The 27,248-nt window shown below is 48.3% G+C and overlaps 1 protein-coding gene across 6 annotated transcripts in view; it reads right to left on the minus strand.

The window, feature by feature from the left end:
* Positions 1 to 27,248, minus strand: part of LOC135814805 (uncharacterized) — a 129,565-nt gene that overhangs the window by 95,615 nt on the left and 6,702 nt on the right. For 2 of the 6 annotated variants that reach the window (XM_065328036.1, XM_065328022.1), the window contains exons 5-10: positions 26,134 to 26,367; positions 22,388 to 22,612; positions 20,795 to 20,885; positions 20,548 to 20,612; positions 12,110 to 12,193; positions 1,098 to 1,385 (exon numbers count right to left, since the gene is read on the minus strand). In XM_065328036.1, the coding sequence (XP_065184108.1) occupies positions 1,098 to 1,385; positions 12,110 to 12,193; positions 20,548 to 20,612; positions 20,795 to 20,885; positions 22,388 to 22,612; positions 26,134 to 26,367 (987 nt within the window). The remainder of the gene's footprint in view (positions 1 to 1,097; positions 1,386 to 12,109; positions 12,194 to 20,547; positions 20,613 to 20,794; positions 20,886 to 22,387; positions 22,613 to 26,133; positions 26,368 to 27,248) is intronic. The other 4 variants (XM_065328006.1, XM_065327998.1, XM_065328029.1 and 1 more) reach the window with 3 other exon arrangements.

Below are 27,248 nucleotides of genomic sequence, written 5' to 3' on the forward strand. Positions count from 1 at the left end.
CGTCTGTTATGACTTAATATATTTATTTATTTTCGTTGAGACAAAACCGGGTTTTATCTCAGAAGGGGCGTGAGAGTATAATTATTATTATGTTACTGTGTTTGTTATGACGTAATGCCGTACAACTTTAGCTCTACTGTGGATGCACGCACGCATATCTTTGAAAGTCTTCTCTGTCGTTGACAGATTGAATCTGGTCAGTTTTTCTACTTCGTGTATTCTAACTAATAAACTACGTGTCTCTTGTCTACCGAACCTAACAGTGTTTGTGTGTGCTATGTCTAACATAGCTGTTCGCTATAATCGCTTCTGCGGTGGGCAGGTCTGAGGTGTGTGTGTGTGTGTGTGTGTGTGTGTGTTTGTGTGTGTGTGTGTGTGTGTGTGTGTGTGTGTGTGTGTGTGTGTGTGTGTGTGTGTGTGTGTGTGTGTGAGTGTGTGTGTGCCAGCTAGTTCGGTTGGTGGGCACACTTATGCCAGATAATGTTGGGTCTGTTGCCAATGAGCTTGGCTGCTTGAAGGTGCATTGTTGTGCCTACCACCTTTGTTGGTTTCAGGGTTAATATACTTTCTATTTGAAGTACTCCAAGTATACTTACCTGTTAACCATGGACTGCTTCTGGCTAGATTAACTCTAGTGTAATCAATGGTGCTAATGAAGCTTATACCAGATCCACTCTGATTTCGCCACCCACACTAATAGCAAGTATTACCTTCACTGGGGGCAGGGGTAACTGCAGTTGGATCCCAGGACGGATACCCTGATGCCGTTAATCCTTCTGCACCTTGTCCTCACCCACTTACTGAGGTGTGGTGATCCCATAAAAGGAATCATTTCCAGTCCACCCTAGTCTAGGGATTTCAGGGGGTGTCGGCCATTGGGCGGTTCAATAGCCAATTGAGTCATCTTTCCAAGATCCCTTTTGAGTCTCTCTCCCCTCTCCCGGGGAGACCCATGTGACCAACTTTGGCAGTGAGCAAGCACAATATGTGTGTGTGTGTGTGTGTGTGTGTGTGTGTGTGTGTGTGTGTGTGTGTGTGTGTGTGTGTGCGCGCGCGCGCGCGCGCACGGGTGTGAATATGTGTGTCTGTCTACTCACACTGCTCTCGTGTCCCGACAGTGCCTTCACCGAAGATCCAGAGTAAGATGTGTGACCTTGCTGCACCGGTCTGTTGCCAAGACGATAGTACGGAGAGCTTGTATCAGCGTAAACTGCTGCGCCACTCGATCCACTGGCGGAGGATGCCGTTGGCGTGTTACCATACTGTGACTGGTAGAGATTGCTGCCAATCGCTGCCGGCGGTAAGGGAGGGTGCCGCAGCTGCTGCTGTTGTGGCGGTTGATGTTGTTGCGGCTGCTGCTGTTGTTGCGGCTGCTGCTGCTGCTGCTGCATCATTGCCATCGAGAATGCAGGGGAGAGCACATCATCACGAATATCACGAAGAAATCACATTATATATTGCATGCCCTCGTCACTGACATGTGCATGGCAAAAGAGCACAGTGATTCAGAAACCCCGAAAAGGGAAATGATCTGCACTTACACAAGAGTGCTGCTACTGTAGCGCAGTATTGCAAACACGCAAACATGCCTAGCCAAAGTTTCTATTGGAAGCAATGCAAGATCTGTTCATATGCATTTACCACCTTTTCGGTAGGGCACTGTCCTGGCAAGACTATAGTTTAGGGAATTTCCCTGAACGTGTACGACCCTTGAGTCTCTTTTTGACCTTATTCACTCAAATCAAAGGAATAAAAAGTCATCCACAGTAATATTACTGGTAGTAGTATGGCTAAGTATACTAAAGTCCAAACGGTTTTCACCCTGAAGGTCGGCCATGCCCGGAAATTTGGTGAATAACTGTTAGTTTGCGTATGCAACAAAGAGACCGTTCTACTTAAGTTGTTGAGTTGAGGTAACAATAATAAGAATAAGAGTAACAGCTCGCATGTACCCCATGGGCGAGATCACCCATGGGCTAACGCATCTGTCGGTAAAAGAGTTAGAGAAATAAAAACGAGAAATACATGGCATACAGTCAACTTGGCTAATAACGTCTGCGGATATGACAATTCCCGAAAAACGACAGAATTTCCATGCCCAGAGCAAAGTCCCATCCAACTGTAATACATATAATGAGACTTCGGGTATAACGACATTTTGCGAATAAGGACACTTTTTTGATGCCCCGCCGAGTGTCATTATAAGCAAAGTTGACTGTACACACCCTCTCCATTCTGTTATTCCAGGGAAACCTTCTTCGATTCCACCATGAGCCTAGCCATGAGGAACAAAATATTAAGTACAGAATACTTTTTACCAAAAAGATATTTGAGTAAGTGCAGATATTTTTAGCATGATGAGCTAGTACATTGATTCACAATGCCGAGCCAAGCTTCTCTGTTTTGAGAAATACCTTCCGTTTCGGCAATGGAAAAATTCATTTGAGTCGAGGTACCCTAAGGTAAAGAAGAGACTCAAGGGTCATACACGTTCAGGGAAACTCCCTAAGCAATAGTAATAATAATAATGTAGAAGAGAAAAGGACATATGGATACGAGTTAAGAGTAACTCTCCATCACTGTAACATGATACTTTATACAGTCAGAAAGTGCAATAACTAGGCACAAAACTGACAGAGTACTGAAACATTCGACGTCCTGACACCTAGCTTCAACACATCTCCGTAGCGCTAACCGACAGCCTTCCAACTTGGAAGGTTCAGAGTTATGGAAAGACCAAAGAGGGGAAGGCAAGCGCAACGAAAACGAGCAAAAGCTACAGTCCCAACGGAACAAAGAATGTCGATTGTTACTGGACGATGACGAGACCAGTACGATATTTGACAAAGCGGTCTAACTACAATTCGAAGCAGCAAAGCAGCACACCACCCAACTTGGGTGGGTCATAAATATCAAAGATAAGTAAAGAAAGGGAAGCTTTGCGAAAACGAATTAGGTGTCAGGACGTCGAATGTTTCAGTACTCTGTCAGTTTTGTGCCTAGTTATTGCACTTTCTGACTGTATAAAGTATCATGTTACAGTGATGGAGAGTTACTCTTAACTCGTATCCATATGTCCTTTTCTCTTCTACATTTATTTATGGCTCAACATCCGAGTTTAATAATAATAATAATAATAATAATAATAATAATAATAATACCACAGCACACGTACAAAGGCCAAAGATCAATGCATGAGAATACACTGAAATTAAGCCAAGTCCGCTTCTGTCTCCAGTCAACAAAAAACTCATCCATAAACAATGTCTGATCTCCATTTCGACTTGTCTGCAGCTATAGTCCTGACGGGTAATTGTCAAACTTAGAAGTTGCGACTTCGGCGGTAATAGTCATTAAGTTGATTGTTCCAACTAGGAGCGTGTGTTCCTAGTTGGAACAATCAACTTCATGGGTAATTGTCAGTTCAACAAACAACCTTGATCCAGCATTGGATTGTTCAAACTGTTGCAAAAGAAGGATCCACAAGCAGGATTCGAACCCAGCACCCCTGTCTTTCCGGGAAAGTCAAGGCTCACCACGACCATACAGAATTCAAAAAGGGTCGACCACCATTTTGAAAAAATGGCGACAGTGATCGGTCAAATCCAAATAACCGTTAACATTCTACTCCCCATGCTAGAGTATAGAGTAGACACACACGCGTGCAGGACGCGACACACCAAAAGACAAGAGAGTGAGTTTGGAAGAATGGGAATGTCGGGCAGAGTAGCTGGCCTCAATTGAGTGCGCGTTAACGAATCGTGTGGTCGGCCTACCGAGGGCAGGAGCTGTATATGACCAAGTGGGTCGGCCTGCGCTGAGCAGGAGCGGTTTGTGACCCATGCGAGTTGGTGGGTCGGCCTGCGTTGAGCAGGAGCGGTTTATGACCCATGCGAGTTTAATAATAGTGCGCGAGAGGCCAGTTACGGAGGAGTGCCCGCATCCATGTGTTTCAAAATATATGGAGTGGAGTGCAAGAGTAAGAAATGGGATGAGGAGGGTGGGTCAGAATTTGAAAGCTGACTGCAGGCAAGGAAACTGGAAAGACAGCAAGCTCTGTTGTGCGCGCAGGAAATCTGCGCATGCGCAGAGCGTGGGCATGTGATGTCTATGATACACAGCAGTATGTAGAGAGAGCAAGATTGTGCACACACGTAAGGAGGGTTATGCAACCCGTTATAAAGGCCAACAGCGAAGCAATGGTATGTGACTGTTAACAACGGTTAACTCCAACATTAACCGAACATTTAACATTCTACTCCCCATGCTAGAGTATAGAGTAGACACACACGCGTGCAGGACGCGACACACCAAAAGACAAGAGAGTGAGTTTGGAAGAATGGGAATGTCGGGCAGAGTAGCTGGCCTCAATTGAGTGCGCGTTAACGAATCGTGTGGTCGGCCTACCGAGGGCAGGAGCTGTATATGACCAAGTGGGTCGGCCTGCGCTGAGCAGGAGCGGTTTGTGACCCATGCGAGTTGGTGGGTCGGCCTGCGTTGAGCAGGAGCGGTTTATGACCCATGCGAGTTTAATAGTAGTGCGCGAGAGGCCAGTTACGGAGGAGTGCCCATGCCGACATTCCCATTAGGGCCAGAGGAGATAGCGGGTGATAACAGCCAATATAGATGGTAAGTATGTATTGCACAAGAGCGTTGTTCTAGAGGCATAAAGTCAGACTGATATTGTGGAGTAGGATCGACAAAGAACGCTATCTGCATCCTAAGTGAATGTCTTTGCACTTACTCGGTGATCGGCTGGACCATGGTGTCAGGCCGCTCCGCAGCTGTAGGAGCAAAGGTCCTCATGGCCAGCAATCGAGGACATCTGAGAGTTGTAATTTTTGTACTCCTCCGAGGTGTGATTTTTGGCATGCTGGGCCAAGCACAAGGAAGCTATCTGCAAAAAAACTGCAGAAAATGGTTGTTGTTTGATCCTTTGGTGTAATCTTTCTTTCTAGTCGAAGCTAGTTGCTGTTTGGAGCAGAAACGCTGAAATTGACTATTTTCTGCATGTACTCATTCATGTACTCATGTACTCAGTCATGCAGTCTCACTCGTATTTTAGCTCTTTTTCTGGAATGGATGCTGCTCTGCGCCCCTTGGTGAACATTTCCTGCGCTCGTGGAGCAGCTGAAAAGGACCACTGGTATGTCTGGCTCCTGGTTTGAAAGTGGAGAGTCGACTTTTGTGCCTTGAAAAAGGAGTAGAGAGCGATAAAGGTACGTCTGTGGCTTATTTTTGAGTGCTCCTCGTACATTTTTGATCATGATAGAAATTCTCAGACCAAAGTCAGACCAAAGTCAGCGCGATGATGGCCGTACAGTTTTCTTGTGGATTTTTTAGTTGTTTCATCTCGTATCTATGTCAGTATCGTGATGGTGAAGTGGAGAGGGTGATTTTCTTCCTCTAGGCTTCGTTCGGCCGACTTTGCTTCGTCCTCGTTGAAAAGTGATCCTGAAAAAAAGGTCGATTCGCAAAATTATGTTGATTTTCAATGTACGTGATGACATGCGATTGCTGGCTATGGAAGGCATCCATCTTGTTCCGGGACAGGGCATCAGCGATGGTATTGGAAATTCCTGGCAGGTGCGATGCTCGGATCAGGAAATTGTGCTTCACACAGATTGAGTACAGGGTGCGGATGAGTGCCATGACTGCAGGGGATCGGCTCGTGCCCGTCTTCAGGCACTCCACGACAGCTTGGTTGTCGCACTGAAACTCCACACGCAGCCGCAGCCACTCGATCCCCCATGTGGCGCAGGCCGCGACAATGGCGAAGAGCTCCTTGTAGGTAATGCTTAGTTCCAGTTGCTGCGGAGACCAGTCACCTCTGAACCAGCGACCATTGAAGAAGGCTCCAAATCCAATGGTGCCACTTGCATCGGTTTGCAACTGGAGGTCAGCGCTGGGCATCCACTTCTCTAGCAGGAAAAATGACTTTCCGTTCCATGTTGACAGAGTCTGGTGCCACCAGCTCAGGTCGCCCTTGGCTGAGGCTGAGAGGTGCAGCATTCGGTGAGATGACATCTCAGATGTGGCCTTGTCGAGGTCATACAGGCGGCGTAAGAATGTACGGCCGGCAGGAATTGCTCTGGAAGCGAACGAGAGGTGGCCCAGGAGGGAGGCGAGTTCGCGTTTGAGAACGCAACCCTGGTCGAGGGTGGTAGAGACTAAACGACGTAGGGCCAGAAGCTTGGACTGAGGCAGACGCACTTCCAAGCGATCGGTGTCCAGTTCCAAACCGAGGAAGGTGATCGAGGACAGTGGAAGGGCCCTCAACTTTCTCTGTGGCGACAGGTATGTTCAAGAACTGGAACAAGTCCAAGATGATGGCCTTGTGCTTGGCCGCCAGGGAGGAGCTTGGTGGGCAGATGTCGAGGAAGTCATCGAGGTAGTGCATTACGTCGGGCAAGGAGCCGACATGGACAAGGACCCAGTTGATAGCCGTTGCCAGCTGGTTGAAGATGAATGGTGAGGAGCGGAGACCAAATGGAAGGACCTTCTCGTAATAGTACATGCCGTTCCAACGGATCCCGAGAAGATGCCAGTCCAAGGGGGCGACGGGACACAGGCGAAATGCATTACGGATATCTACCTTTGTCAAGAGGGAGCCCTTGCCGAGGCGCATAATGGCGGCAATTGCGGTGTCCACGGAGTCGTAATGCAGGCTGAACTGCCCGCGTGGTATAGCATCGTTGACACTGCTGCCATCGGGAGACGACAGGTCATGTATCACACGAAGTTTTCCATTGGACTTCGGCACAACACCCAGACCAGATGTCTGCATGCACAGAAAGGGTGGCTCCGGAAATGGACCTGCTGTTTGCCCAGCTTCACAACATTCGGTCAAATAGGAAGAAACATACTGCATATTACGAATAGCCGACAGGTGATTGGGAGAACTATGAACACCAGATATAGCAGCAGAATGGCCTATCGTGAAACCATGACACAACCCATGCAGCACAAAGTGAGAGAAGGAGTGATCAGAATGACGGTTAAGGAGCCCGGCTAATCGGCGTACATTGATGGGGGTCTCCACAGAATGTTTACGGAGCAGACGCTGAGGTGGCGGACTGTCCCCTGCCACATTTGACTTCTGGGTGCTTCCCGCGGCATTGAAGGCACACATGGGCACGATAGCAGAATGAGTTGTTGCATTGGTCCTTGTTGAAGTTGCGGCAGATAGGCTTCCCAAGATGGGTTGGCGCGCTGGACTGCGGCGGACCTCCACTCCCAGCGCCGACGGATGGAGGCCCTGGTCTAAAGGGACACCGGGCCTGGGCCACTGGGTGCACCAGAGAACAGCGCGAACATGGCGGGCGACCACGGCTGGTGAATGACGACTGCCACAAATTAGAGTCGATGATAGCCCAGTCGTACGACAGTGGTTGGGAGGCTATGGCGCGCCGGAAACGCCTGTCATAACTTAGCCATGCGTCCACCTGATACGAGTTATTTGCATCCAGAATAGTGGCCTGATATGCCAGCAAATCATTCGCCCTATCTGGAGCCGCCGCGACAATTACTCTTGTGTAGACAGTAAACGCCTCGAGCCATGACGCTACATCGTGGACATGGCGGCGCTGGGCCTGAGTTGGCTTCTGTACAAGTTGGACAGAGCGGTTGGCCCCCACAGCTAGCTGGACCACATCGGGCTCCACACCCAGCTGGTCCGGGAGGAGGTCGTCGAAGTCAATAAACTCGCCGCGTTCAATTCGCCCGCGGAGTTTATCAGGTACAGAGAGCGACGGACGAGCAGCCGGCAGATGGCCCCGGAATGCATGAACGGAGCTGGAGTTGACAAGCGGCACGACGGCTGCAGCAGATTCCAACTGCTCTACTCGCTCCATCAGGGGCTGGAGGACCTGGCCGACGGCCTGAGAAACAGCCGAAGCAAGTACATCAGGGACCACACTCAAGGCGGCGGCAGAAGAAACTGACGGCGCAACGTCGGAGACAACAGAGGCCGTGGATAATGGAGTCCCGGTTGGTTGACGACGAACAGGAGTTGGCCTCGCACGCGCATTACTGCCTGCAGCCGAAGTTTGAGTTGCCGCCCCGGGATCAGGGACCATATTCAAGGCGGCGGCAGAAGAAACTGACGGCGCAACGTCGGAGACAACAGAATCCAACTGGGGAGATATTGGAGTTCTGGGCGGTTGAAGACGAACAGGATTTCGCCGCACACGCACATTACGCCCTGTATCCGAAGGTTGAGCTGCCACTCTGGCCGATGGCGTCTTTTTTCTGGTCGAGAAACGAGCCATCGTGAGAATATAATACTCAAATAATCTCTGGCCGCTGAAGACATGTAGTCTGACGGAAGAATTTGAAAGCTGACTGCAGGCAAGGAAACTGGAAAGACAGCAAGCTCTGTTGTGCGCGCAGGAAATCTGCGCATGCGCAGAGCGTGGGCATGTGATGTCTATGAAACACAGCAGTATGTAGAGAGAGCAAGATTGTGCACACACGTAAGGAGGGTTATGCAACCCGTTATAAAGGCCAACAGCGAAGCAATGGTATGTGACTGTTAACAACGGTTAACTCCAACATTAACCGAACATTTATTGACGCTTTGTACGGTCGTGGTGAGCCCTGACAGTGGCCTACCGATTAGGCTACCGGGGATCACACACACACACACCAGTGGGTCTTTCTTGCTACAAAACTCACTGGTGTTGTCATTGAGCCACTACCAGTGATATCTTTAGCGGACTGTGTGAAAGCACCGGCAGAGTTACCGCCGATCGCAAAGATGCCAAGCAGAGCTTGTCTGGGGCCCTTCAAGACGTTACTGAAGTAACGTCTTTTGCATAGCTACAGGAGTAAAATTCTTCATAATAAGCTGAGACTCTCCTTTCCTCCTTTACTCCCAATCGATCTCTCCACTTCCACCGAAACTGGGTGACTGCGCTCTACTAGATGGGGATTTGTATGCACAATGTCACTAAAAGCGCCGTTTCGCTCTTATAAAAGCTCGGATGACCGCGATTGGCCCATATGTTGTAGTCTTTTGGATGCTGAATCGTCTGGTCTTGGTCCGGAAAGGCTGCGATGCAGCGTTCGGCTCTTATTCCCAATTGAACACGGGTGAGTAAACGGTCATGTGCTCATGCATACACCAGTCACTTGGTCACCGTGCCAACAGGCTACAACTGAGCCTGTTTGGGCGCGTTCCTGTCGCTCGAGTTGAACATTTGAAACTTTGACTTGAACTTTGGCGTGAAAATCGTAGCCTGCAGGCACGTTGACCAGACGACTGGTGTACGAATGAGTACGTGACCCCTTTCTCAGCCATGTTCGATTGGGAATACTGAGGGCCGAACGCTGCATCGCAGCCTTTTCAGACCAAACCATTCGACTCCGCATCCAAAAGACTCAACATATGGGCCAATCGCGGTCATCCGTGCTTTTGTAAGAGCGAAACGGCGCTTTTAGTGACATTGTGCCAAAATTTTCTCTCAGGTACAAGATGGCCATTTTGCATGCAAATCCCCATCTAGTAGAGTGTAATCACCCAGTTTCAGTGGAGGTGGCGAGTTTTATTGGGAATAAAGGAGGAAGAGAGCGTCTCAGCTTCCTTGGACCAAGACAATGCGACTCAGCACCCTGAAGACTACAAAATTAATAGAGAGAATTTGATTTAACACAAGCATCTGCATGCTGCACTCACATAACGAACAACCAGTTTTGGGAATAGGAGGGTTTGTCAATTGCTTTGCCAGGCTCCGAGTGAGTGATAGCTTAGAGCTGTGTGAATGTGTGTGTGTATGGCAGCTGGGCAGGGCCCTGCTGCGGAGGCTGAGTGAGCCTTATGGAGGCTGAGTGAGCCGTATTGAGAGGCTGAGTGAGCCGAGGCTGAGCGAGCCGTCTGAGTGTGGATGCTGAATGAGCCGTATGAGGAGCCTGGTAAGCAAGGTTGACTTCCCTCCGTGTATTTACAGAGTTTCGCCGGTAGACGGCATCGGTGTAGTTATTGTAGGCCGATATGATAATGGATACGGACAGGAGAGAACTAGAACAGGAAACAGGATGATGACAATAGTGGAGTGGGTGGGTTGAGAAAGAAATCCACTGCCAATGCGGACACAGCAAGAACTGAAATCAGGAACAGTGAACTTCGAAGAACAATGAGCGCGTGAAAGTTTGTTGGGAACAGAGCATCGTCAGGCGAAATTACTGGTCATTCGGCGACACGCATTTTTCACAAAATTTTGCGTTTCACCTGCTGGGAGAGTATGCGTGTACTCGAGACTCATCCTGAGCACGCTTTTTTCTTCTTTTTCAGCTCCAGTATAGCTGTATTTTTCATTGCAAAGCCGTCCTCGATTCTTGTGTTCGTTGGTCAAACGAAGTGGACATTCAATCATGAAGGCAGAGGACATAGGAGCCTGATTGGAGTTTCTCGTGGCATAGGACGGCCACACAGAGACACTTTGGGATTTTCTGAATATAAAATACCGTACGCACGATGCTGAGATCAATTTGTGCGATATCAAATTGTTTGTGATCTACCACATCGAGCAGAACGGGATCCAAACACAAGCTAACCGACGGTTAGGCTGCCGACAAATGATCCCTGGCTTCACCAGACGCCAGAAGTCGGACACCATGTCCTTTACCATGTCCATCTCCAAAAAGAACTCCATCTTCGTCGTGAAAAGGCTTGAAATACCCAATATTCAACCGAGATTCGCGGTCTCACCCATTCTCAGATCGAATCATTTTTTGTTGTAGCAGTTGCAGGGCAGATCCCCGCCACTACTTCAACAGGGGATGGCTCCAAAGCATGCCTGGAACAAGCCATATCGAGGTTGCAAGCCACCCCTCTCAACAAGAAATTCGAAATTTAAATGGTGGAAGATATACTATGAAGAGAATTTCAAAAAGTATGTTTCGCGGAGCGATCGCTCAACCTACATCATTCAAACTTGGCAGGATGGTTCAGACGTACATCCTAGGCATGGAACCACAGGCGAATATGCCATAGCTGACACACAGAGCCACACACACAGCAGATTTGTGTGCACAGATACTAAATTAGTGGACGTCGTCATCTTCTTCCCGCTGATCTCAAATGTACTATGACGTGCTATTTCGCCTGACGGCGCCTTCTGTGTTAACATATTTTTTGCGAGTGCTCAAAAAATCATTTTAGGGTATACTTCCCCTTTAAATTCGATGTTGTCCGGCCATTTCTGCATCAATTACATTCTTTATTGCACTTATAAATTTTCTTTCTTCACGCCGACTCTTCAATGCCCACTTTGGCAAACATTTTGGAATAATGGACGCAGATGGCGAGCCCAAGGATTTATTCATAGAAAAGAAAAAGGAAAAAGGAAGTACAATTTACGCTATAATGTCCACTAACAATGTTATCGCATGAGCTGATTGTTAAGTAACGGGTAAAATAGAAGGAGAAAGGGTGGGGGTCGACTTACAACCGGGTTTCGACTTATAACGGGAACTATCAGTATCTTACAAAAAATGACCTGCACTGCATGCACGGCTGCACCATGTGTAGACATTAATTTTGTGCCTGTTTACTTGCCTTTTTCAAGGATTGGGACGTTATACCCTCCAGTAAAGAATGTTTACATGATTTGTTGATGTGTTACCAGCAGGGAGTGCTTTGTAGTGCTTCGATGGGTTAAAACTTTAAAAAGCAGAATTGAGATTTCCAGATATGGGGGTCGACCTATAACCGGGGTCGACTTACAACCGGTAAAATACGGTACTTCCTTAGTCCTTTTTCTTTTCAACAAATTTGCAATAACTATATACAGCACCAAACAAGGACAATCAAGGCTTGTTTGCTGCGACTTCAAGTTTCATGCTATCCGAGGTTGACGCGCCTTGGGGTGTCCATTGTTAGGGTAGCACAGCTAAGGTAAGAGTGCTCTACCACGGAAAGTGGGAGCTAATTCACCGGAGGGTGTACCCAGTGTGCTGACAGTGCTCAACACCGCGGGGCAACAACTATAATTATACATAACTTCCCAGCAACATGCCACAAGGAGAAGGAAGTTAAAAAGAACCCTGATGCACATTCACAAACCCATATCTAGGACAAACACCTAGAAACTGTATACATTCAGTTTACCTGTGATGCTACTCCACTTTCTGCTGTAGCGCTGTTGTTGTTAAGGTCCAGCGAAGTATCGCCCAAACCCGGAATGCTCGAAGCCTGTAAAAAGCAATGGAAAACCCGGATTATATAGTCATTATGGATCACAGGTTAATTTTTAAACATTTCGTCGCCCGTACACATTTCAGATGTGCGTTTCACAGTCACACTTTGACTCGCATTCACTCACCGATGCTTGCGATTGCTTGAGATCCACGTCACTGTCTGCTCTCTGGTACACATTGGCAGCCCGTACCATGTCTTATTATGCATTCTTGTTGTACCCTGCACGCACTACGCTCCGTATGCGTGTCTTGCACATATCCGTGTCCTACCTAACTAGGATTCTATGCGTATGCATCTGGACACTCTCGCGATTCCCGTCTCTGTACTGCCTTCTTTGCACCAACGCTTATCCTTGTAGTTTTATTAGTTTCCTTTGTCTTTTGTCCTTGTTCATGCAAGGTAACAGAACAACATAACATGGTGTCAGAATAATTCGAAATAGTTTTCATTTTAGTAGCCTGTTGGTAGTTTTGCATCGGGATCAGTCATGCCCAAGACAATGCCCAAGGTGCAGAGCTCGGACGCGGCCTCCGCTACTAGCTCTGAGCTTTCGACTTCCGACGTAATGGCTCAACTGTTGACGACTCTGGGAGCAACAACAGCAAGCCCATGAACTAAACACCGCCGCCCAGTCTGCCTCCACTGCGTAGCTTCTGCAGCAGATCACGGCAACGGTCTCGGGCCTGGTTCAAACCGCACCAGCGCAGGCTCCGGCGCGCACGCCGCCGCTGCCGAATTTTCGTTCCCTGAACGATTCAGACGATGCTGACGCCTGGTTCACCATGGCCGACCGTGTCCTCACTGGTCATGGGATCGCACCAAATCGCTTCGCGCTAGCCATAGCTCCTCACCTCACTGGCAAGGCTTACAACGCGATGTCAGCAAACGACACCACGGACTTTGCTCTCGTCCGTACTGCCGTGCTTCGCCGGTTCCATGTCGATGCGAAGCACTATAGGAAAAAGTTTCGTTCCGACACTCTAGTTGAGAGTACCTCGTACGTGGATCTGGCTACGCGTCTGACCGATATTTTCAATAAATGGATGGCTGCTGAGAATGCTGGCGATGTCGCTGCTGTACGCGACGTTCTGGTACGAGAGCAGCTCATCGCTACATTGTCACAGGACGCACGTACCTTTGTGTTGGAGCACGAGGATAAATCTGCCTTGGACACAGCCAAGCTAGTGGATACCTACGTCAGTGCTCGCCCTCCACCAGTCCAAGGCATCTCCGCAGTTTCTTCTGGGTATGGCAAACCCCGATCTGCCCAACCAGCCCGTACCTGTGACTTCTGTGGTGGTCCACATCGCGCACGTTCGATATGTCCAGCCAGGGAGAAGTCGTGCTCTGCATGCGGCAAAACAGGCCATTATGCCAAAGTATGTCGTACCACTAAGCGCCGCACAGGCAAGGTTGACCAGTGCGACCAGTTGGATGAGCCACCAGAGTGTACACTGCCTGCTTCGGTGTCTGCCTCTACGCTGTCTGCTTTGGACGTGACTCCTCTGTTCCTGGGTGCCGTTTCATCCTCAGCCAAAGCATGGTACGTGGATGTGAACGTCAATGACTCCTCGATCCGCTTCAAAGTGGACACTGGCGCGGAGGTCACAGTAATTTCCAGTGCAATCTACGAGTGCATGACGGTTCGACCACCGTTAACACCGTGCCATAGTGGATTGTTCAGCGCTACGAATGACCAGCTAAGAACGCTCGGTCAGTTTTCAGCCACGCTCACGCGCCCCGGCCAGCCACCAGTGACAGCGCCAGTTTACGTTGCACAGGGCCTGCGCCACAGCCTTCTCAGTTGCCGGGAGTCTGAACGCCTAGGACTGGTGAAGCGTCTCTTTGACACATCTGAACCCACGCAGCCACAAACCGATCCTGACACAGCACCAATGCTGCCAGTTTCGTCTGACTCCTCCGTTCACCCCCCTGAGTTGCCGCAGGAGTCCTCTAATGAGCAATCTTCAAATCGTCTCCCGGATGATCTCTCTAGCACTATGCCTGATTGGGTTCTGCTCGAGTTTCCGCATCTATTTACCGGCCTAGGGAGCATGGCAGATGAATATCACATTGCTCTGACCGACAATGCCCGTCCTACTAGTATATACTCACCGCGCAATGTCTCTCTGCCACTGAGGGCCAAGGTACACCAAGAGCTACAGCGCATGGAGTTTTTGGGAATAGTTAAGCCCGTCTCTGGTCCCACTGACTGGTGCCATGCCATGGTTGTAGTGCCGAAGCCGGATAAGTCCGTGCGCATCTGTGTGGATTATAAGCCTCTCAACGCTTTCATCCGTCGGGAATTACATCAACTCCCGACCGTCGACGAAACGCTGGCCCAACTGGAGGGTTCCACAGTGTTCACCAAGTTAGATGCCAACTCTGGGTTTTGACAAATCCCACTCAGTGAAGCATCCCAGTCCCTGACAACATTCATCTCGCCATTCGGCCGGTTTGCTTTTACTAAACTGCCGTTTGGTATTTCGTCCGCGCCAGAAGTGTTTCAGCGCCGCATGAGTACCGTTCTTCAGGACGTACCCGGCGTGGCCAGCATGATAGACGATGCTCTAGTTGGTGGTACGGACCAGGCCGAGCATGACGAACGTCTCCGCATTGCCCTCCAGCGGATCTCAGATGCTGGCATGACACTGAACCCGCGCAAGTGCCAGTTCTCCACGGATTCTCTCTCGTTCCTCGGTGTCCGTATCCAAAATGGCCTCATCACGCCGGACCCTGGAAAGGTTTCTGGGCTCGCGAACTTTCCAGTACCTAAGTGTGTGTCATCACTCCGTCGCTTCCTCGGCATGGTCAACCAACTAGGCAAGTTTTCTCCACGGGTCGCAGAGTTGACTGAACTATTGCGCGTGCTTCTGTCCAAGAAATCGTCTTGGGTCTGGGACTCACCCCAACAGAGTGCATTTGAAGGCATCGTCACGGAGCTCTCACAAGCCCCAGCGCTACTCCCGTATTCTACCCGCTATGATACGAAGGTCTCTGCCGATGCGTCTGCCTACGGCATTGGAGCTGTTCTCTTCCAACGCCGCTCACCAGCAGCCGACTGGCAGCCGGTCTCATGTGCCTCTCGTTCACTGTCACCGGCCGAGCTGAATTATGCACAGATCGAGAAGGAGGCTCTCGCACTAACGTGGGGTTGCGAGCGCTTCTCTCACTACCTTCTTGGACCACAAGCCGTTGGTTCCACTCTTCAATACGAAGCTGCTGTACTCCCTGCCAGCTCGAATCCTACGCTTTCGGCTGCGCATGGCCAGGTTTGCCTACGATGTTATTCATGTGCCTGGCAAATATCTGTATTCCGCCGACGCCTTGTCACGGGCTCCAGAACTGTGTTCCGCCAGTCGCCCAGCTGCCGACACTGAGCTCCAGGAAGACGCGGAAGCATATGCTCAGGTCACGCTTTCCGCAGTCGAGCAGCTGGACGCATCACTGGCTTCGATTGGCGAAGCACAAGCTGCCGATTCAGTGTGTCAGCAGCTGCTAACGCTCATCACCGATGGTTGCCCTGCCTCATCCAAGACTCTCTCACCAGACATAGAGTATTCTGGCCGCTACGACATGAGCTCACCATCACCTCGGGCATCATCCTACGAGGTCAGCGCATATACATTCCGCCAGCATTGCACAGTGAGATGTTAGCGCTGATCCACACCGGTCATCAAGGCGAAGTACGATGCAAACTGCGTGCTGCCAGTTCTGTTTGGTGGCCAGGCCTCGCAACAGCAATCTCTAACTTGGTTGCCAACTGCCCCCAGTGCGCAGAGCATCGTCTGCAGCCAGTTGAGCCGCTCATGGCCACCGCCACTCCTGAACGGCCCTGGCACACGATTGGCGTGGATTTCTTCCAGCATACTCGCACCAACTGGTTGGTTGTGGTCGATTACTACTCTCGCTACCCTGAGGTCATCACCGTGTCGTCTACCACCGCTAATAATAGGGAGTTCAGTCACGTGACAAATCAGCTGAAAACAGCCTTCACGCGGGTCACGTACATTAGCATGGTAGCGGTGGCACCATGGACTTCGCTGCAGTTTTCGTCGAACTGCTTTGTCCTGCTTTCTTTTTCAAAATTGAAAGTTGGTGCGTTTTATAGCTGAGGTCTTCCTGCTCGTTTTGGTGCCGCACTTGCTTGGGCAACTGTAGTTTGAGCTTTTTGTTGTGAGGAGTGTAGTTTTCAATTGGATTTTTCATCCGGTTGGAGGGAGTACACGGCCAGGAAACACCCACCATCGTGTTCAGCGACCTCGAATTATGTAGAATAGTGCTTTCTTCTCGAGCTGGGGGATCGCTCTTCATCGCGCTTTCAAGACTTTCACCTCCTGGTCGCCCAAAATGAATGAATTTCTGGACCCAATATGTTCAAGCGCTAGGAGTGTTTCAGATGATTTGTTGGCCCTAGTGAAAGATTGCACCTGACGGAGACTTTCGCTATTGCGACAAAAGTGAGCTATGATTTTGTATTCGACTCGTCGCCTTGAAACCAGAAAGAAATTGCTATGGAGTGGTGCTCTGACATGGATCGCGTCAGTGATTGGATTGTACGCATATTTCACTATTGTGCATTTTACATGTAAAATGTACATGTACATGTACATGATTGATCAACTGTGTGACAGCCGCAGTAAAGTTGGGCATCTGAAGACCAAACTGTTGTATTTATTATTTGTACATGTATAATACAACCATAGCCATCAGTGCTCACTTCAATTTCATAGTAATGGTACTCGTGTTCAATGGATTTAGCATTGTTGCTATGGTGGTTGCTACGGGCGCCGCGCTTGTTCTCATTGGTCATCGCTGGCCGAAATATTATATTTTGATCAATATTAGGACTAACCAACCTGTATTGCACCTATATTACACCTATATTGCACCTACAAGCCAGATTTCATAGCATTCTGACAATATTGTAATGTTGCTAAGCGTTTGCTAGGCTTTCCGGAAAACCCTGTTGGTGCCACAGCAGTATGGCATTCCGCATACATCATGATGAAGGTTGGCGTATGACTTTGACGCCTCATATCTCTGGTATCCTTCAAGATTTTTCATCCAAATTTTCTGTGCTATCTCCTGTACTGTAGTTCTTCCCGAAAACAAACAGTTTTCTTGGTTTACTACGAAAGAAAAAATACGGTGATATCCCTACTAAAAAACTCGTGGACACACTTCACTCGCTTTTCAGCCGCCATGGTGTTCCTGCTGTTGTTCGCTCTGACAATGGCCCGCAATTTGCTTCGGAGGAGTTCCGCACGTTCAGCCGTCAACTCAATTTCCAGCACGTCACCAGCAGTCCACATCACCCGCAGAGTAATGGAGAAGCCGAGCGCATGGTCCGTACAGTCAAGGACATGCTCAAGAAGAACGCCACCACGAGGCAGTTGTATGATGCTCTACTTGCCTATAGAGCTACTGCCCTGCCACACTGTCGCTATAGTCCTGCCGAATTGCTAATGGGACGCAAAGTCAAAACCCCGCTCCCTCAGCTGCCATCGCAACTTCTGCCTGATGCTGTCAACCACGACGCATTTCAAGCTGCTGATGCACAGCAGAAAGCCAAGTCTACCCGGCAATACGACCTCCGGCACCGCACTCGTGACCTCCCTCCTCTGGTACCGGGTGACACTGTTACGTCTGCCGCCGGCCCCTCGAAGGAGAAGGCAACAGTGATCGCAGTTGCTCCAGAGCCGAGGTCACTCGTCATCAGAACGCAGTCCGGAGCTGTTGTTCGACGCAACCGCTGCCACCTGCGAAAGCATCCTAATGCTTGACAGTGACTGTTTCTTGTCGCTCTCAGTATCTGTGGACTCTCAGTATCTGTATGTGTCCAGTGGCGGGTTTAGGGGGGGGGGGGGGCGCGGGGGGCGCGCGCCCCCCCCCCCCTCAAAAATTTCGACCTAGGTTTCGAAAAATAATACAGGGCGCGCGCCGGGTCGAGCTAGACTAGTATATAGGCTCGGGGCGCGCGCGGCCTGAAACGATTGTCCAAAAGCGGTTGCACGGTGCGCGCATGCGGTGCTCGAGCTGGTGTTGATTGTACACACTACAGACTCGTACAGTACAGTCTACAGTCCAGAGTAGAGTCTACGTACAGTGAGCATGCATGGCTACAGAAACACGGTGACCTGACTGTGTACTGTTGTACAGTGTGATCCCTGTTGGGACGCGCTCGACGCGTCTTCAACGGTACAAACATCGAAGAAAAGTCTTCGATCGAGTCAACCAAAACACGATTCGAATGCCGAGGGCTCAGGCGATCATCCTCGTTCGAATCGTGTTTTGGTTAACTCGAAGGCTTTTCTTCGATGTCTCAGGGATATCCCAAAAGGCCAAGCTCTAGCCAGCAGAGCCTAGAATTTTTGTAAAGCGTTCCTGTGGCGGCGCAACTCCTGCTGCCGCTCCAACAGGAAACAGTGGGAGTGATGAAGTCGCTGTTATTCCAGTTGAACTTTCGGAGCGGACTGACAGTCACACTCCACCAGACGTGGAAGAACCTGTTGTCAGCGAGCAGCCAGAACATGAAGAACAGCGCACAGTGACAAGTACCGCTGCCTATGTAAAGGATGCTTTGAGAGCGGTGAGAAATTGTTGGACTCGCATAAATAATTGCAGTTGATTCGCTCACATAACGGCAAATTTGAAGTTTACAATGTACATTGTTGCTGCGAGTACAGAAATACTGCTCGTGGTGTGTGAGATTTACGGCTTGTTGTTGTTGTTGTTGTTGTTGTTGTTGTTGTTGTTGTTGTTGTTGTTGTTTATTTTACTTCACCAAATGCACAGGCAGAGATGCCTTCTCACCTGCCCATAGGACAGGTTCTCACAGAATGATATGCAAGGGAAAACAAGATTAATGATAATAATAATAATATAAGACAGAAAGGACCAAAAGAAGAAAGGGAAAAATTTATATGAAGAACAATTTCATGGAGTCAAAGAATAGAAAGACAATCTCATGGAGTCAGGAACACGTGGTTGATTTTATAGACATGCATGCACAAATGATTGATAGATGAGAAGGTTGGAATTTATGGCAGATAATAAAAGTTTAACGAGGATATTCACAAAGTAAGTATAGCAATGGGAGAAAGAGTTTTTCGGAAGGGACCAGGGACACGTATCACTCTAAAATCAGAGGGGAGAGCGTTCCAGAGAATGCTTCCCCAAAACATCATGCTCGATCGTCCCTCAGGCCCACGAAGAAAGGGAACTTGAAGCAAGGTCGACACTTGTCCCCATGTGGTGCGCTGATCCTCCGGAACTGTCTCTGGCCCTGGGGCCGTTCGGGTGAATAACTGTTGAAGAAGGGGGCTACAGGAGGAGCTTCCTGACATCGGTTTTCAAAATGGCTGACCTGGGACAGTAGCATGATGTCATCTACCCCCACCCCATCCCGCCTTGATCCCGGCCGCAACCCCCCCTCAGCCTAATCCTGGACACGCCACTGGTGTCTTCCTTCTTTCTTCTTGTATCTGCTATATTCTGTCTGTCCAAGTCTGTCGACTCTCTCTATATCACTCTCTCCTTTTCCATCCAGGCTGTTTGTATAGTTTTGTCTTCTCTCTCCTTTCTTACCTCGCTCGCTGAAGGGGGAGATGTTGTGTATGCACTACCGTATTTATGCATGTTCTCTTATGGACTGCCCTGTCCATGTATGATGCTCCCCTACTCTGTGCTGCATCTACTGTGTTCTATGTATGTAACTCACATGTCTTATTATGCATTCTTGTTGTACCCTGCACGCACTACGCTCCGTATGCGTGTCTTGCACATATCCGTGTCCTACCTCACTAGGATTAGATGCGTATGCATCTGGACACTCTCGCGATTCCCGTCTCTGTACTGCCTTCTTTGTACCAACGCTTATCCTTGTAGTTTTATTAGTTTCCTTTGTCTTTTGTCCTTGTTCATGCAAGGTAACACATAACACTTATCACGTTTCAACGCCTCCCACATTTCATCAGTGTCAACGTCTTCGTCCAGCAGGAAGTCTTGTTCCGTGTTGACTAGTAGAAATGCTAAATCTACTGCATTCAGTGAATCCTGCATCACGTGACCAAACAACAACTGAGGCAGAGTACAGCAAGGGTATGACAATAAAGTACAGAGTACAGAGTACAGAGAGTACAGAGTACAGAGTACAGGGAGTACAGAGTACAGAGTACAGAGAGTACAGAGTACAAGAGAGTATGGCAAGGGTACATGCGAACCAGCGTGTATCACTGTATATTGACTAGAACAGCAGCACCATCAGGACTGATAGAATGATAGAATGACCTGTACACATTTCAGATGTACGTTGCATGGTCACACTTTGACATGCATTCACTCACCGATGCTTGCGATGGCAGGCCTGTATCTGCTGTTGCCGATAGATCAGCTGCTCCCATCTGAGCCACTGCGGTCAACACAAGAGAAGCACCACCAGTACTTGTACTTGGTAATGTAATTTCACAATTTTCTGACAGTCAGCTTGTGCACACCAGCATGCCAGCAGCATTCCTACGTCCAAATTCACGTTGTCAAAATCATATCCCACCACAACCCTGGACAACAGCAGCATACATCAAACTGCCTTACTTCCTGTGCTGCCCGAATCAGACTGTGCTGTGTCGCCGGAGTATAGAGTGCCAGTGGCACCCATTACCGGTAGCATGTCGTCACCAAACATCTGAACAGAAGACCAGCAGTAAAACACACCCAGTTAGTGAGACCAAGCTGTGTAAATGTGTCAAGGTCTCGCAAAGGTGAGAAAGACAGAACGGAGAAGACAACTGATTCAATATATTGATCCCGGACGAGAAGCGAGTGCCTCCATGGAAGCGAGTTCCCCAACGCTGTACAAGCCTGTATATACATGTTTATACTGTAGTACCGCACTTGAATTGAATAAGTGCTCGAAATCAAAATGGGTACACTTTGCATATGGTACCTGCGATTATCACGCCACATTCACATATACAAGGACCTTCCTTGATATTCCAACACTAACTGTCTTGTACAGGGTCTGATCCAGAGATCTCCACAGGGGTTGCAGTTTATCCAAAGCTGAATAGCTGATACATGTATAGTACATGCATATGGATTCCAGTAGAAGATTTGCAAAATTTAGGGGGTTCCGCTTAACCCTTTGTGTACCAGCCCCATCTCGAACCGTAACGTACGTTACGGTTCGACGCACCGCACTGCGCCGCGCCGTTCGGCGGCGTCCTTGCTCCGATTGACTCGCGGTCTTTTGCGCTGGGCAGCTGAGATCCCACTGCAAATTTTGATGTATGATGTGGGTAGGTTGCCATTTGAAAGTATGGAGAACGAAAGCGGCGAAAAGTGCGCTTTGCAATTTCAGCGCTCTGCGATATATTTTAGCAATTTCGATCGTGTTTTCGTTCGGTTACGCTGCTTGTATCTGGAATATAGCTTGCTCTAGCTGTTGTCGATGTCTACTAGTGATGGTGAACGCCAAGAGAGAGTTGTAGTAGCGATATAATCTCAGGATCTGAATCGAAAATGAGAATTTCCATCGCTGAAGCCATTGCAGTATTCGCTCTCCAAGCAGCAGCGAGAGGGAGCGCAGCGATGGCCTGAAATAATCAAGGCAGGTGAATTTCCTCACCCATCGACTATTCCTGGTCTTCTCAATCGCCAATACCCTCGCTGGACGCAAGTAGATAAGTGAAAAGTACATATTCAAATCTGACACAATTTCAATAATTTGAAATTTTGATGCAATTGTTTGGCATCTGGTATTCACGCAATATGGCTCTTTTCCGTCCATTTCGCTATTGTTGAAGCATGCAACTGGCGGCTATACACTAGTGCAGTGGTCTCCTGTTGCTCTGTGTGAAGAAGGGCAATGTCAGCAAGTATATTCACGATTCCAAGTACACGGATCTAAATTGTCAGGAATATGGACAATTGACTCAGAAATAGGTATTCCAGGTATGGCCTGTATCTGTATTTGTGTGCTCGGTCAAAATATTTTCTTACCTGGACACATTGATACCAACAGATTCAAAAAAACATAACTTGCACATACAAAATGTGTCTTAGTTTTATGCTATAGGTCCATCATTACCGATGAGTACCCTGCGCATACATTAGATGCCTGGTACACAAAGGGTTAACCCCCGGAAGCCCCTGGACCCGTTCCTGTTATAGCCTTCAGCACCTTACCTGGGTGAGTTGCTCCTTTTTCTTTTTCTCATGAGCTGCTTCGTGCTGCGCTCTTTCCTTCAGTGGCCTTGAAAACGTTTGCTCGTCAATGTCTGCTCTCTGGTTTACTTCGGCAGCCTGTATCTGCAGCTCTTGACGTTCCAGGTCCTTCGCTAATTCATTCAGGTCTTCGCCATCCAGCCAGGCTTCTTCCATAATTTCTAAACCTGATGCATTCAGTGAAGCCTGCATCACGTGACCAAACAACAAGTGAGGCAGAGTACAGCAAGGGTGATGATAATAAAGTACAGAGTACAGAGTACAGAGAGTACAGAGAGTACAGAGTACAGAGAGTACAGAGTACAGAGATTACAGAGTACAGAGTACAGAGAGTACAGAGAGTAGAGAGAGTATGGCAAGGGTACAGGCAAACCAGCATGTATCACTGTACTGTGTTTGACTTATTAAAATGATGGTCACGTCTGGTGTGGAGTTTTCATTGGACAATATAATGTACAAACAGAATGATGGAGTCGCCATGGGATCGCCTTTGGGACCAGTCTTGGCGAACATATTTGTTGGCTTCTGCGAGTCGTCTATTGACCCTTCACTTTGGCCATCATTGTACTGTCGTTTTGTTGACGATGTGTATTGTCACGACGACGACAAGGAAACCTGTGATAGGTTCATGGAAACTCTCAACTCCTTACATCCAGCATTAAAATTCACATCAGATGGTGAAAACAATGGTACCCTTTCTTTCCTGGATGTTAGTATTTCTCGTAACATGGGTACGCACAACATGGACACGACCATTTATAGAAAGCCCACTTTCACAGGATTGTATATCCCATGGTCAAGTTTTACTCCAACTAAGTCCAAAACACACCTCGTCAAGGCCCTTGTCTACCGTGCACATAGGATATGTTCCCTTCATCTGCTGGACGAGGAACTAGAACGACTCTTAACCATAATGACAAAGAATGGCTATCCAAAGACACTTTTAATGAAACTCATCAACCAGAAACCGACCTTGGAAAAGACGATCACTTTTGGACCAGAGAGATGCCCTGTGGTACTACGTTTGCGATGGGTTGGTTCCGGTTCTTCGCGCGTCGAGAAGGAGGTGCGGAATATTGTTTGTTCCTCTTATCCGTGTGTCAAATTGTATGTCATCTTTGGGACGACCCGTGCGTTCAGCGGGAAGAAGGACGTTCCACCTACCCTAAGCAAAAGTAATTTAATCTATTTCTTTCAGTGCCGAAATTGTGAAAATCGGTACGTAGGTAGAACCTTTCAGCACCTGGGCGCACGGATTCGTCAACATGTACCGTTGAATCTTGTCCCTGTAGCTGCACGTGGTTCTCGGCCTCGGCGTGGTCGTCCACCGAAGTGTCCATTGCAGTCTGTGTCTGAGGTGGACTTGTCCAAGTCCGCTGTGGATATGCTTGCCGACCCCTCCTCCTTTTCGTCGGGCGCAGGGCTGGAGCCAACCCAAACAACAGTCAACAAGAAGAAGAGACAGATATGGAAACCACCGAAACTGACATCTGGACAATCGAGCCCCGGACGAGTCACCAGAAGCCAATTGAGGAGAGGAATTGAGGAAGAATCAAAAGAACCAATACTGGAAGTGACAACAACTGTTAATGTGAAGAAATGGGGTAGACCACGGAAGCAGGACAGACTGGACGTGGAGCAGCACACTGATCTCGACCAAGGCAATCGGAATTGCAGGGACGCAGGGCGTAGTGGGAGAGATTCGCAAGCGGCAGGATCGGAGGTGACAATGGCCAAGTCGTCCGGTCAGGGAAACGGTACCTCGGCAATCAAGTGACACTTGTCTGGCAGTGCTAGTTGTCGTGAGTGGTATTCCGATGATGTATTCTCTGTTTTGTCGCATGGTAGGTCTTTGTTACATCTTGCCATGTTGGAAGCTTTGTACATACGTAAGTTAGACCCTGAGCTTTGTGTTCAGAAGGAGAATGTGTTGTCTTTGCAGTTGTTTGGCACTGTTCGTCGTGAAGGTGCGAAATAGATCCCTTGATCTCTTGATATTTCTCTCATTTTCTTGTCACTACGTTTTTTGTCACTTATTGGATTTGCATGCTGTTTTCTTGATTCTTCACATCTTTTTTGTTTCGTGTCACTTCCTGTAGTATTTTGACAAGAAGAGAACGAAAACGTTCAATACTTTGACACATGTCACAATTGATCTTGTTTAGGCCACCCCAAATAAATTTGTTGTTTCGGGTCACCCGACCGACCGTCTATTTTCACCGGACCGCAAAATGTTTTTTTTTTACTGTGCATGCAAATGTACATGACTAGGCTAGGCATGTACACACGTGACCCTAAAATAATAATAGCAGTCCAGACGTCGATCTCAGAGTCAGAAGCAGCCAAATGACAGGCTGCAGTGCTTGGTGACGACGTTGTGTTCTCCGATCCGCGATCGGTCCTGAAACAACATCAGCTCCGCCACCGCGTCACTCATTGACAGAAGTTTTGGTTTGAGCTGCTCGTCAGACTCGTTTGCTAGCGAGGTCAAGATCTGTAGCTAGCTGGGGACCTAGATCTGAAGGCGTTGGATCGTCTAGATTTGATCGACTGGCTTGATGGAAAAAAGCTATTCGATAATTATTATTTATTTATTCAACATCTTATGGCTTCCGATGGCAGCCAAAACGTTATTATGGGTGCACATGGCCATATAGCGCGCATGGCAGTAACCAAAATAAAAATATATATAATAAAATAAAAAATAAACCCGACCGACCGACCCTGGTACGGATAAGTGAAGTGACCCGAAACAACGAATTAATTCTAGGTGGCCTTATTGCCATTTTGTAAAAAATGGGGTGCGACTTAAAATCGAGCATGACTTTCCACTAGGGGTGAAACGGTTCGGGTAAGGAACCGGTTTTGGAACCGCCAGCTGAAAAGAATCGGGTACCCGTTCCGTCAAATTTCGAACCGAAACTCGAAAAACCTCGTTCTCGTACAAATACATGTACAAACCAAGTCTACTCAAGATTTTTAAATGTCTTACCTTATGATCACTGCCCTTCCAAAGGGTTCTCCTATCGATCCTGGTCACTACGAGCGTACCTTCTTTGCACATGGACTCTCCGATATCTCGTTCTTGCTCGTAAAAATGTTTTCTAACTTGGAAATAATTGTCACGGACGCATTTGGTCGGTCTGGAGAAAAGAGTGCATGGAACCGATACCCGAACCGTGGGAAACTATGCTGGCATTCGCGTACCCGAACATGAAAAACATGGAACCGTTTCACCCCTACTTTCCACTGAAGTGAACAATCAAAACAGTATGGCTCAAACCTGAAAATGAGGGTGTGACTTATATTGGATTGTCACTTATACTGTATTCGGAGAACCTGTAGTTGTGGGCAATCGGGTGAACAGCGTTGTACAAGCCGGTATATTCATGTTTGTACTGTAGTACCGTAATGAATTGAATGAGAGCCGGAAAATACAAACGGGTACACTTTTGCAAACGGTACCTGCGATTAACACGTCACACACATACATACAAGGACCTTCCTTGATATTCCAACACTAACTGTCTTATACTGGGTGTGATCCAGAGATCTCTACAGGGGTTGTAGTTTATCCAAAGCTGAATAGCTGATACATGTACAGTACATGCATATGGACTCCAGTAGTAGATTTGTAAATTTAGGGGGTTCCCCTTAACCCCCGGAACCCCCTGGACCCGTCCCTGTTATAGACTTCAGCACTTTACCTGGGTGGGTTGCTCCTTTTGGGTCTTCTCATGAGCTGCTTCTTGTTGCGCTCTTTCCTTCATTTCCCTTATAACCGTTTGCCAGACAATGTCTGTTCCCTGGTTCACGTCGGCAGCCCGTAATTGTAGCTCGTCACGTTCCAGGCCCTTAAACATTTCATCCAGCATTTCTTCATCTAGCCGGTCTTGTTCCTTGATACGTTGAATTTCTAAATCTGATGCATTCAGTGAAACCTGCATCACGCGACCAAACAACAAGTGAGGCAGAGTCCACCAAGGGTATGACAATCATGTACAGAGTACAGAGTGCAAAGTACAGAGAATACAGAGTACAGAGTACAAAGTACAGAGTAACTAGTTACTGAGTACAAGAGAGTACACAGTACAGACTACAGAGTGCAAGCGAGTATGGGAAGGGCACAGGCAAATCAGCGTGTATCACTGTACTGGGTCCGACTTATTAAAATGTGCGCTTCATTTCAAAACTCAAGCCTTCGTACAAATGTAGTAAAAGATCAACCAAGGGACGGTAGATAGACTGTATCGTTTCTTGGCATGACCGTCTATTTTTCATCGCTGCTGGTGTCTCAGGGCGCATCTGCAAGTGTGTCTCCCTGAAAAACGGCGACATTTTTGTCATCTCCTCCAAGCTATGCTGCTCTTCCTTGATATCTTCACTCCATAGGCACGATTTAGATGATCGCTTTTGCCTCTTCCTCGTGTTTCATGCAGTCAGACCATGAGTGCATGCTATTCCCTGTGTTACGAATCCACTGGACCCGCAGACGGGTCATCTTGTGACGGAGCTTTTAGCATAAGTAGCTTGATGTAGCGATGACGCATCGCAATCACGGCTCCGAGAACTCCGCACCATTTACGCACCGTATCCGTCGAACAATTCACACTTTCTTCGTTTCAGTTTTACTCTCAGTTTGTCGCATGAGAGGCAACCCCGGGGGTGGTTGTTTATTTTGATCAGATTCTCGGCTTCTGTGATATTGATTCCCTGTTATAAGCTTCAGTGCTGGATAGCACCTTACCTGGGTGAGTTGCTCATTATATACACTTCTCATACATACCAATTCTACCAAGTTGCTTCATGTTATGGCCCTGCG

Source organism: Sycon ciliatum, chromosome 1, assembly GCF_964019385.1.
Source record: "Sycon ciliatum chromosome 1, ocSycCili1.1, whole genome shotgun sequence".
Taxonomy (NCBI): domain Eukaryota; kingdom Metazoa; phylum Porifera; class Calcarea; order Leucosolenida; family Sycettidae; genus Sycon; species Sycon ciliatum.